This window comes from Arvicola amphibius, chromosome 11, assembly GCF_903992535.2.
Source record: "Arvicola amphibius chromosome 11, mArvAmp1.2, whole genome shotgun sequence".
NCBI classification, from domain to species: Eukaryota; Metazoa; Chordata; class Mammalia; order Rodentia; family Cricetidae; genus Arvicola; species Arvicola amphibius.
In genome coordinates this window covers 112,581,133-112,593,584 of record NC_052057.2, presented here as the reverse complement: position 1 = coordinate 112,593,584, position 12,452 = coordinate 112,581,133, and the positions used below count along the sequence as shown (strand labels likewise).

The 12,452-nt window shown below is 43.2% G+C and overlaps 1 protein-coding gene across 1 annotated transcript in view; it reads right to left on the bottom strand.

Annotated features, from left to right (window-relative positions):
* Xkr4 (XK related 4) overlaps nt 1–12,452 on the bottom strand; it is a 314,653-nt gene that overhangs the window by 116,353 nt on the left and 185,848 nt on the right. The window contains exon 2 of the mRNA XM_038348407.1: nt 4,358–4,557. Coding sequence (XP_038204335.1) covers nt 4,358–4,557 — 200 coding nt within the window. The remainder of the gene's footprint in view (nt 1–4,357; nt 4,558–12,452) is intronic.

Here is a 12,452-nt window from a genome sequence, read left to right as displayed (position 1 = left end):
TTCGGAGGGGAGATGGTTGAAATTGGGGTAGAAAAGCAATTTCCCTTTTATGGTATAACAGGACTTTTAATCAGAGTCACGTGAAGAGCCTCCCAGACTTAGGGTGATTCTCAGCCCGCTAAATAAGAAAGATTTGAGCTTCTAATTGAGAGCTATTTGGAAATCCCTCACAGGTTGCCTGCCTGTTGGTTATCTGCTTAGAGGACAGTGCTTTTACCCTCCAATCCCAAGCATTTCATCGCCAAAGATGCATGAAATGCGTGTCAAGCTAAGGCCTTTTATTGGATTGGCTCCTTTTGCTTTCCAGAGGGAAAAGACTGTTCTTATAACCTGTATCAATTTCCTTCATCAGCTGGTCCACTGTAAGAGATCATCTGTGAGCAGAAGTGCCTGCTGGTGATAGATGTCCTTTCAAAGCAAGGCATCAGTGAGAAGCCTGAACTGGCTTCCGGCTGCAGAGGGTTTGTGTGAGACCCTCTTGTTTGCTTAGTGTGCTTTCATTCTTTTGCCTTGTAATAGCATCCTAGCTCCTTCATTGTTAAAAACCAACAATAATAAAAATCAACCTCATGGGCTTGCCATCTGTATTGGGTTGCTGGCCCGATTCTACTGATAGTTTGGGTCACTGTGCCCACTGATCACCTGGGGAACGACACAGGTCCTGGTTCCCCTGCAGTACTCCGAAACTAGATAGAAAGCTTTTGTTTGGCCAACACTGAGGTCCAATGTATAAGCTCAGAGTACGTCTGTCATAGTAGATAAAGGGAAAAGAAACTGTCAGTGAAGAGATGCAATTCAAAGAAACTCAAACTTTGGTTGCTTCGTTTAAGATAAATAATCTGAGAAGACTAAGCCCTGGGCCAAGCATGGCAAGACACACTTGGAATCTGAGTACTTGGAGGTCATGGGTTCAAGTTCCTTTGAGGCCAGAGAGTGAACCCGTGACTCCAGAACACCAAAACCCAAAGCGATCAGTGTACTAAGGGTTGCCTTTGCCTTCGTGTGTGTGTGTGTGAGAGAGAGAGAGAGAGAGAGAGAGAGAGAGAGAGAGAGAGAGAGAGAGAAGCTGAGAAGAGAAGAGAAGAGAAGAGAAGAGAAGAGAAGAGAAGAGAAGAGAAGAGAAGAGAAGAGAAGAGAAGAGAAAGCACCCGGTGTTTTCAGAGGGTATTTATGTTTGAATTGGCTTTGATTTTCCTCGTGTATTTACTCACAGGACACTAAGCATTTACATGGCATTCTCTACTCACTAGGCATCCACTCACTAGAAGAGTTACCAGAGCTGTCAGAGAATTGAAGATTGTCCATGTTTGTTTGCTTGTTTGTGTTTGTTTTATGTTTTCCTGAGGGGAGGATTCGTGCAGTCCAATCTGGCTCAAATTCACCTTGTAACTGAAGCTGGCCTTGAACTCCTAATCCCTCTGCCTTTATCCCCAAAGTACTGGGATTAAGTACAATACCCAGCTCAAGATTGTCTGAGACACCGGACAACTTGCCAGTGTCTGTGGAGAGCTCTGCGGGCCAGTTTACTGTCCACACCCATCAGGCTTCGCTCCCAGCTGCCCAAAGCCAGCACACACGGCCTCCCTTTCCTGGAGCTTTTCTCTGTTGTTTCTGTGCGGGTGTCCATTTTCTCTTCCTCCTACTTGATTTCTAGCACCGGAGAACCATACCTCATGGTTGTGTTTGTCCTTTTCTCTTACCTAATTGAAATTATTTTCATACAATATATTTTGATCATATTCCTTCCCCTCCCTCACTCCTTCCAGATCTGCCCCACATCTCTGTGCATGCTCTCTCTCTCTCTCTCTCTCTCTCTCTCTCTCTCTCAAAAAAAAAAGTAACGGGAAGAGTGAAAAGCAAAATTAAAACCATCCAATAGAATAACAAGACCTATACAAGTTTAGACCAGCAAAATTCCATCAGGGAGAAGGGAAGGTGGATACAAAGTCCCACTCCTTACCAAGAAGCTATTTTCAGTTGATACCTGCTGGGTAAGGGAAAGGGAAAGCCAGTCCTGCCCAGTGCAATAACACTGGTTGTATTAAAAGCCCACTCCAGGGCAGACTCTGTGCCCCAAGAGCAGCAGCTGGTCAACAGAAAATAGACTCCATGTTTTTTTTTTTTTTTTGTGGGCTTTATTTATTTATTTATTTATTTATTTATTTATTTATTTATTTATTTGCTTCTGAAAGCAAGGCTGTCTAGTGTGACATCAGGATTGGTTTGGGAATCTCTGAAGTGAAGGGACATTCACTACTAGGGCTCTATGAGCTGAATAAAATTCTCTCAAACAACCATATTCTTTAAAGGTCTGCAAACGGCTCAACTTTGACTGAGCAAAACCTTGTGAATACAGAAAAGAAAAACATGATTTTGGGCTCTCCTTAGTATGTCATTACTTGCGGCTGCAGGAGACATGGAGCCTCTTAATTTTTGGAAACTTTCCTAAGGTTGCCACAGTGATCCTCTGACAAACTTGCAGCTGAGAATATGACAAGAACGTAATTCAAACCCCCTGCCTGTCTACAGCTCACTTGCCCAGTGACTCTAGTATGCGTTTGATAAATACATCAGATCATATATTTTCTTTTCTGTGACTGGAAAAGTTGCTATGAAGCTGGGTGTGATGTCAGACATGTGTAATTCCACACCTGAGCTGTGGAGGCAGGGGGATAAAGAGCTCAAGTCCAGCCTCTGCTGCACAGCAAATCTGAAAGTAGCCTGTGCTATGTTCATTTCTGTTTATAAAAAATCCTATAGAAGTCTGAGGGATCAAGGACATCACAAGAAAACCCACAGAATCAACTAACCTGGGCTCATAGGGGCTCACAGAGTCTGAACTGGCAATCAGGGAGCCTGCATGGGACTGACCTACTCCCTCTACATACATGACAGTTGTATATCTTGGTCTAGTTACAGAGCTCCTAACAGTGGGAGCAGGAGCTGACCCTTAGGGCTTTGACTGACTTTGGGGATCTTATTCCTCAAACCGGGTTCCCTTGCCCAGGCTTAATACAAGGAGAGGTGCTTAGTCCTACCCCAACTTAATATGCCACGTTTTATTGATATCTATGGGAGACCTTCCCCTTTCTGAACAGAAATGAAGGAATGGATGTGGGGGCGGGGTGGAGGAATTGGGAGGAGAAGAAAGGAGGGAGGAGACACTGAGGTCAGGATGTAAAATAAATAAATAAATTTAGTTAATAATAAAATCCATTAAAAGCTATAAACAAATAGCAACAAAATAGCAAGCTTTCCCATGGTGTAACCGAGTCTGTTTCCAAGTCATAATCCCTCACATTTAGCTCAGCGTAGAGAGACAAAGCAGATGGCATTTTCATCTTAGCAGCACCTTCTTTATGTCTTTTCTGGTCATATCCACCCTGGCCTCTCTAATTGAAAACACCCAGACAAATTGAACATGCTCTTCCCATAACAGCTACAGAGATCCCGGAGCTTCCAAACACCATTCGGATCACGTCTGTAGCTGGAGCATGGCAGAACATGGCCATGACGTGTGTAACTCAGGCAGCTCTGCTGAGGAGGAAAGAGCACGCACGCTGCACCATGCTACCCATGAGACACCAGCCTGCTTACAGGAGTGACAAACGCACCAGGAAACACACGCAGTAGAGGTGTCCTGTACCCACCACACCAGCCCGTTCACCTCTCTAGCTATGGTCACCACCTTATCTTCTTCAGGCCTTGTTTTAGAATGGTTCTGAGCACCAGTCCCTAAAGAAATACCAGGCAGGCTTATTATAAATGCAACAGTCTTGCTGATCGTATGACAAAACATTGAATAGATAATTATCTACATTCCATAAGGTCTATAGTATAGAAATATTATATTGTTAAATATTCAGAACATTTTCCATATGATTTCTTTTCATCAAGATAACATTTCCTTTTCATCTTTCATCTTTCCTTTTCCATTTCTTAATGTTAAAGGCAATGGTATGGATTATCCATACACACACACACACACACATACACACATGTATGTGTATATGTATACATATTAAATGGAGAATAACAGTTATTGTTGTCTTTGTAACTTTTGTAATTATTCTACCATGAAAACCAGAAGGCTTTGGCTCTATGCCCATAGGGAGCAAGTGCAAAATCATAATTCACATTTTTTTTCTGCTAAAAAGATAGCTGGAGGGATGGTCTTCATATTAGTTAACCATGCCAGGAAATGGTGCAGGAAATATCACGCATAATTCACAAATCATGTGCAAAAAAGCAGACATGCAAGAGGCCCGTGTCAATGAAGGACAGTCAGCCATCCTTGGGTTGTGACCAAAGTAGCCAATCTCTCCCTCAATTCAGAAACCAGATTGCGAACCCTTACCTTGGAGGGCCTGTAAGCTGTGGGTCTGTACAATGATACAGAGCTGCAGGACCAACTGCGGAGCACTCTCCAGAAAGGTGGCGAGCAGGTGCAGCATGCTCACATCGGCATACTCATACACCATCCTCCAGTAGAACCGCCACCTGCCGCTCTCCCCGCTCTGCCGACTCCGAATCCCCAAGTAGATTGTGTGCAAATACCTGAAAGGGAGCACAGAGAGAAGCCAGAGATGAGTGACAACTTGAAATTCAAACTCCCGAGTCGTTTTCCTTTGGTACAAGCCGCCATATTCAAGCATGTTCACACAAGGGCATGCCCAGTCTTCCGCGTTCAGTTTGGGAGCTCACAGCTGTTTGCTCCCTTCTCAGGCATCCCATTGAGTCGAAAGTTCTCATCTCACTGCATCGCAAGAATCCACAGTCATCCATCTTGCAATGGATGGGAACAAGATTTCGTGGGCAATGCCTCCTGCAGCAGAAATGTAATCTGGCCTGGCTGGTTGCGGAACCCATCACAGGGAAGACTTTCACGATAAGTCAGTGTGAGGAAGGTCGAAAAAAACTGACAAGCAGAGAATAAGTATACCCTCATGGGGTGGTTGGGGTGTGGTTGGGGTGTGACTGGAAGATAAAGATGCGCCGACATACTCAACAATAGATGCATACAGGATTTGGTGGCTTTTGCTGCAGTTATGTATTTGTTTTGTGTGCTGCTGGGTACTGGGCCTAGGGTCTTATATACTCTAGACAAGCACTCTACCCCCAAAAGACATCCCCAAACTTAATCTTCTGGGGTTTGAATTAGGTTGTTTAAAGGGGCTTTAATTTATAAGCAGATTCAAAGATTAAGCAAAATTTAAAAATCTGTGGAGTTTTAAAATTAATTAAGACCTAAATCTGTTGTTTGTTTCTCTCATAAAATAAACCTTTGCAGATGAAATCATAACATATCAGGAGGTTTAGGTTCAAGAAGAGAGGAGTGCCACTGATGTGGCTGAAGATAATGCTGAGGCTGTAAGACACACGTTTTAGATTAAGAATGGCTCATGATCTGCTTTAAATGCACTTGTCTGAGCTGGTCCTCAGAGAAGGGAGGATGATCTCACTCAGTCCTCCCAAAGTCTTGGCTCTCAGCTAATCAGACACAATGAAGACCCTAGGGGAGAGGGACTCCACCTTCCCTGTGTCTTACTAATTTGTCCCCCTTGTATCCTCTGTTCTACACTCTAGTTCTGCAATGTTTGCTACAGATTGATGCTCACTTCCAGAGTCTGCCCAGAGCACCTCCTATACCCCGTGTCTCTGCTATTGCTGTTTATTGGATATGAATCAACACCACCAAACTTTGGTTCCTGTGATTTTCTTACTCTGGAATACCATGCCTTTCCACCATCTTTAACCCTGAAATGCACAAACATCATCCCCAAATCCCACTGTCTTTTCCCATCCACGTAGGACTGTCTGTCTACCGTTTGTACCAACTGTTTTTATTCATAGTTTGACCACAGGAAAGCAATGCTTTTGTATTTATTCGCTGTTACATTAATAATGTCCTCCAGAACATTACTACCAAAGAGCAAAGTATCTTTTATTTATGTATTCTTATTCCTTCAGTTAATTTATATACTTTGATTCATTCAGTGAGTTCATACTGAACAAGAAGTACATCTATCATTTTTGTTTCTTTCCCAAGGAAATGAAAACCTGCTGGTTAAGTTTTGTAGTGAGGAGCAGACGGGCTGCATTTCTGCTGCCCTGGCTCCTGCACGGCTAGCTTTACACGCAAAATATCAACACACAAATTGTATTCTTTTAAACACTGGCTGGCCCATTATTTTCAGCCTCTTACTCACATCTTGACTAACCCATATCTAATAATTTGTGTAACACCATGAACGGTGTCTTACCCGGAAAGATTCAGCATGTCTGGCCTGGTGGCTGGCTTCATCACATCTCTCTCCCTAGGAGAGGCACGGCAGTCTGACTAACTTAGGAGAGACGTGGCATCTGACTGAGCCATCTACCTCACTTCCTTCTTCCTGTTCTGTCTACTCCACCCACCTAAGGGCTGGCCAAGGCAGTTTCTTTATTAAAACAGAAGACCCTCCCACATCAAATTTTGAATAGAAAAGAAAGAAATCTGACTTGTGTTTTACTATCATTGGCCATTGCTTGGGAAATAGAAGACAACAGAGTAAAGGAAAAAGAAGAGGCACTGACTTGAGCTATCGGAGGAGCCCAGGTGAGGAAGACAGTGGTACTTATAGTGGGAGGCTATCTGAGCTGGGGTCTATCCTAATGACTTCATGGACATCTCTTGCATTTTGAGGGACCAATTAATGAATAAATACACAACTGCACTGAAATTATCTTTTTAACTTCCACTGAGGGCGCCCTGAGTTACTTTATGCCTGGGTCCCTATGGGAGGAAATCATGCATATTCACGACATTTTGATGCCATGGGCTTAAAGGCTACAAACAGCTTTGTGGTCCATGGGCTTCAAGGACTGATACTTCTGGCACAAGGAACCATTATTTCCTAGAGGACAGTGGTGGCCAGGGACAGTCATAGTCATGGAAGCTTCGGTTCTTTTTTGATACGCACACTATGGCTAGGGGAGGGGGAGAGGGGACTCACAAAAATCTTACATATGGCCAAAACTTATTTGGCATAATTACCAAAGAGCCGTTTTAGAAGGAAAAGGAAGTTTGAAAGCTTTGCCATCGAGGATGAAGTCCTTCAGAACCCGAGTACATTAAACAATGTGGGTCTTCCGTCACTGACACAGAAAAACGCCCTTCATAAAGCCCTCTTTGAAATGTAACTGTGTCACCCACCTCTTTAGAAGCATTTTCCTTCCGTACATCAGAACTCCAGTAACGTAGTTATTATTATTTATTCCCAGGGGAAGCATGTTATTGGAGAGTATAGTTTTCTTACAGTATCAAAGGCCACCAGGCACTCTGCCTCAGTTTTCTTAACACAATCTCAAACCAGCAATATTTCACTTTCCTAATTTCATTAGGGTTGTTGAAGATGTATCCAAAAACACACGAATACAGCCCTTACCACGCGACGTACACAGACATGTGTATGTAACCTACTCCTACCACAACACGGATGTTGTCAAATCAACAGGCGTTCTGAAGATAGAAATCACGTTAGAATTCCTAGCTCCTTTTGATCAACACTGAGATTCTCAAGTGAACAAAGCTCACTGAGACAGGAATGGTGTCGAAGGTCCATAACCTTCTCTCTTCTACCCAGGAGACGGAGGCAGCAGCATCTCAACTTCAACTCTTGCTGTGGCTACAGACTAAGTTCAAAACACCCTGGGTAACTTAGCCAGTTCCTTTCTCAGAAAGGTGGTACAGTTAAAAAAAAAGAGAGTTGGGGTATAACTCAGTGGTAGATTTAGTCCCCATTACTGGGAAAATAAATGTAACCTAGACTCAAGTCACAAACTTCAGACAGAAACATAATACAGCACATTGACAAACTGGGACATGGGGTTGAACCAGCTGTTTGGTTTGTGAAGCATTACTTGGATAATATGTGTTTCATTTAAAGTTGAATGAGGTTGAGTGTAATTTGTATGTAAATCATGTTTCAGGTAGCTCATATATAAGGTTTGATCCAGTGTCCTATTAACTTCTGAGATACGCACGGTTGAATCAGAAATAGCTCTGAAGCTATACATACACATTCCAATACTGAGTTCTCTTTCATCGGCTTGTAGTGCATCAAACAATTTAGCTGTTAGCAGCTGTTATTTTTATTGTCTGCAAAATAGAGTAAAAACTGGCAGAAAGGCATTAGATAGACAACATTAATAGACAGCGATCCCAGAAAGTGCTATTTTCTTCTGTCGCCTGACAGCAAAGCTTTACTAAGAAGAGTATGTTTCTGAGATCTCTACGGCCCGGCCCGTACACTCATTAGCTATCACAGCAAGTTCTTAATGGGCCATGCTAACCCACAACCACACCTTGTAGGATTGTATGGTACATGCCAGTACTCCCGGTTGCTCAGGAAGCTGAAGGGGTAGAGGTCTCTGAGCACATGAGTTCAAGACCAGCCTGGGCAACATAGGAAAGCTCAGTCCCACCACCACCCTAACAATAATCAGTCCTACCATAGCATCACCTGATTTAATGCAGGGGCGTCGGATGGCTGTCATGTCCACTTCATGCCCTGAAACGGTGAAACTGACTTGAGATTCTGCCCTGCATTTCTGTTAGAAACTTGCCAACTGACTGTTGTTTAAAGAATAGACTCTATTTCCCATTAATCATCAAAAGGGAAAAATTTTGCATTTGCTGAAAGGGAGAAAAATGAATGAGTTGACCAACCCTTTGACACCAACATTAGGATCCCAGCCCTACAAGGACAGAAGGGACTGTTCCTCCTACCTCCATGGGATGAGAAGGCTCTCTGGCCCAGACCTGGACTCCTGACACTATCTCCTTCCCAGTTGTCACTGTCCCAATGCCTGGCTGCTGCACCTTTCAGCAGCACAAACCCCTCTCCACATACTCAGCTGTTGGCAGTGTCTTTCTCAGAGGGCAGGCTGTGAATATTCACAGGACAGCAACACAGGAAAACCGCTTCAGGACCTTCCTGGAAATCCTTGCGTCCCTCCTCTTCCTACCTGCATTTTCTCTCCTCTCCCTACGTGCTTTTTCTCTCCTAGAGAGCTACAATGCCTCTCTAAGTACCCCAGCTTCCTTTCTCTCTGCATATGGTCAACCCCTATGCTGTATTTCAGTTTCGTTTTTTTCCCACCAGATAGAGAGTAGTCAGAATTTTAATTTGGGTCTCAAAGAAGAACATGGATCAAATAAAAGCTATGCATCGTGGTGTGCAGCCTGGTCTGCTTGGACAGTACCTGCATTTTGCATTCGATAGGGGCTATTTTTTTTATTGATTTCAAATGTGTTTTATGAAAATACAATTCATCTATGGGATGTGGTTATTTTTGCTTTGTTTTATTTTCAGGTATACCTCCTCCATGAAGACACCAGTTATAAAAATAGTTCCCTTTCATGAATTCCCCAAGCCTACAAGCAAAAATAATGAGATTTTCCTCTGCTAAGTAATTTCTCTTGTAATGGGCAGTGTGGTTACAGTGGGTGGGGTAGCTTGGAAAATCCAGCTGAGATAGTAGAAGAAATTCCTGAATGTGGAAGGGAGGTTCTATATTCACACATGATACTTCATAATGATTTTAGCTATCCATCAGATAATAAACAAAATTTCTTTAATTATTTTCATTGTTGTTGAGGCAAATTCCTGTTATGTAGCCCAGGCTAGCCTCAGATTTGAAATCCTCCTGTCTTCAGATTCCCACATACAGTGGTTGTAAATATGGACACCATGTCCATTCCAAAGTCACTCTTTTTTCTTCAAGTGATATATTCATAGAAAAAATGTATTAAAATTGAAAATAGAATCCTGAAACGAATACATCAGTGACTGTTGTCTGTGTTGGCATCGTAGCTGTTGCTATCCAAGTCCTCAAATGGTTTATGATAATTGCCACGGTGGGGTGGGCTTTGTTGCTGCAGCTGACTTTGAGTCATTTCTGCTCCTGTAAGTAACCCCTTGCCCATATTTCTGTAAGTCACCCCCAATAAAACTCACTGGTTCACCAAGATGGACTTTGGTGGTGTCTGTAGTTTGGTCACTGTGGGCTCCCTATCTAGGGTAAGCAGACATGTGTATAGTGTCTCCCCAGGAAATGTTTCATCTCAGTACATGAGGGAAACACTTTCCGGATTGAAAAGATAGGGGAGATGACAGGGCCAACATTTTATAAAAGTCTGCAGCAGTTGTTTGGAAAACATACAGGGAAGCAAATGTGGAGTCCAATGAAGTGTTGTGGCATGAGGGGTGGGTGCTGAGTGCTGTTTGCTCCTGGGGAGCAGCATGGGGGAAAGGAAATGTGTAGCAGCATGGGAAAGAGGCCATGCTGGGTCTCTAAAGTTTGTTTTGACATGCTGGAAGATGAGACCATTTAGATGAGCAGCTTAGCAGTGATGGCTTTAGACCTTTATACGTGAAATCTCTTACGTAGTTGAGCAGCTATTTGGAGTGAGCATTTGTGTGAGCTTGGAATTGAGGGGAAGTGTTCAGGCATCGCAACACTTAAAACCGTAAGACAAGACCAGACAGCCACATTTCTATTTCCATCCTAAATAAGTTTGATGTATTTTCTTACTGAAATGCGATTTGGTGTCACCAATGAAGAGTGCTTTGTTTCTCTAGCTAATTTTAATGTCAACTCGCCACAAATGAGAATCCCTTGAGTAGGAAGCCTCACCTGAAGAACTGATCTGATTGCCTTTATCGATGGAGGACATTCCCTCCTGATTGTGGGCAGCACCTTCTGGAGATGGAGAGAAGGCGATGGGCCTTATGCTTGCTTGGCCTTCCTGGCTACAGAGTTTATTTGCTTTCTTGAATCTGCTGCTGATTCCATTACTGGTGTCAGAACCATCATTCTCTGGCTTCCATTGCAGAATAAAGACCAGTGGCTCTCCAGGAACCTTTGAGGTTTCCAGTGTCAGATTGGGACTCCCAAGGCACTCAGCCTTGTGGGTTAAAGTGCTCGCTAGTTGTCAGCCTTCCCAGTAAGGGACAGCTACTGAGGGACTGCTCTAACTGTTGTGACACCCAGCCTGGAGGACTGATTGACTGCCAGGTTCTTAGTCTTTCAGGTGTGATTCAGCTGTTGTTGGCATTTTAATGTAAACAGACTTAATGTGTGTATATATGTATAAATATATATATATATATGTAAATATATGTTTCAATGATTCTGTTCCTCTCTAGAATCCTGACTAATACAACTGATAGCATGCCCAAACACATCAGGTATCACTTACGAACAGATCCAGCTTTTCTTAGGAAAGTACGGATATTGGTGTATTCCATGTCAAAGCCAAGAGTGGAGGTCAGCTATCTACCCCTGGAGATACTAGATATTCCAAGCTTGTAATGGTTTAGGATTAAAAAACATGGTAAATTTTCTGCTGCATCTAAGCAAAGGTAACATTTTTGCCTGCCTTTCCTTGGGTATGCTGATCCAATTGACACGACTAGCTTGGGAAAATCCTTCTTTTTAGAGTAGTCAGATTTGGCAGGCCAATACCTTAACTAGAAAATGAGGAAAATAAATTGAGAATTGAATGGTTTCTTCCTGGCAAGTGTGCCCTGAGATGCCGGTGCCTGGCTTATGGCCCCTTCATACATATATTCTGAGAACTTTGTCTGAGCCAATATGCAAGGCGTCCTGAAGGAGTGAGCTGATGCCCAGGGCACACCACTCTTCAAAAGGTTGGCAGAAAAGGGAGGACCATTGCTCCACCCATCAGGTGGTGTAATCCTGATGGATATTAGCCAATAGCTCAGAGAGTTTCTAAGGGCTTGAGTTCCAGCTGCCTACAGTGGTGACATTGCTTTGCCCCATGCTTCCTTGGATGGAATGACCTTCAAATAAATGTCTTGTACACAAATCTTTATACCAATTAATTATAGATGTTGAGAATCACACATAATGATGAATCTTCTCCCTTTGGACACAGTGTATGTTCCAATTGACATTGTCAATGAACGCTCAAAACTTCAAAGCGTTTCTCGGTTCTGCCCTTGTATCTTGATTCTTCAGATTTTCTAGTATCAGGGCCACTATCAGTGGTTTCTCATTGCACTGAGATGCCAGTCTCATCTATGCAGAATACTTTCCCTGGGTTCTGCATGCTTGCAGTTCTCCTTAGGGATGGCTCCATTCACAAAAGGCCCAAGAACCCCCCTCCAGGTTAGCTCAAATTTATCCAACTGCTGTCCCTTCCACAGGGATTCTGAATTTTCTATTATATTTACTCAGTGAATGTAAAAGGTCTTGATACTTGATGACTTTTAATTAATAGGTAACAAAGAAGTTTTCTTGTGAAATCTGACTCTGATCCATTGTAGGCAACTGCTGAGGATTCTGGGGTAGCCACAGAGTTCCCCAGGAGCAGGAAGTAACACTGCCCATTGAGAGAAGGAACCAGAGGATTCCGGAGTAGCCACTGAGATCCGCAGGACCAG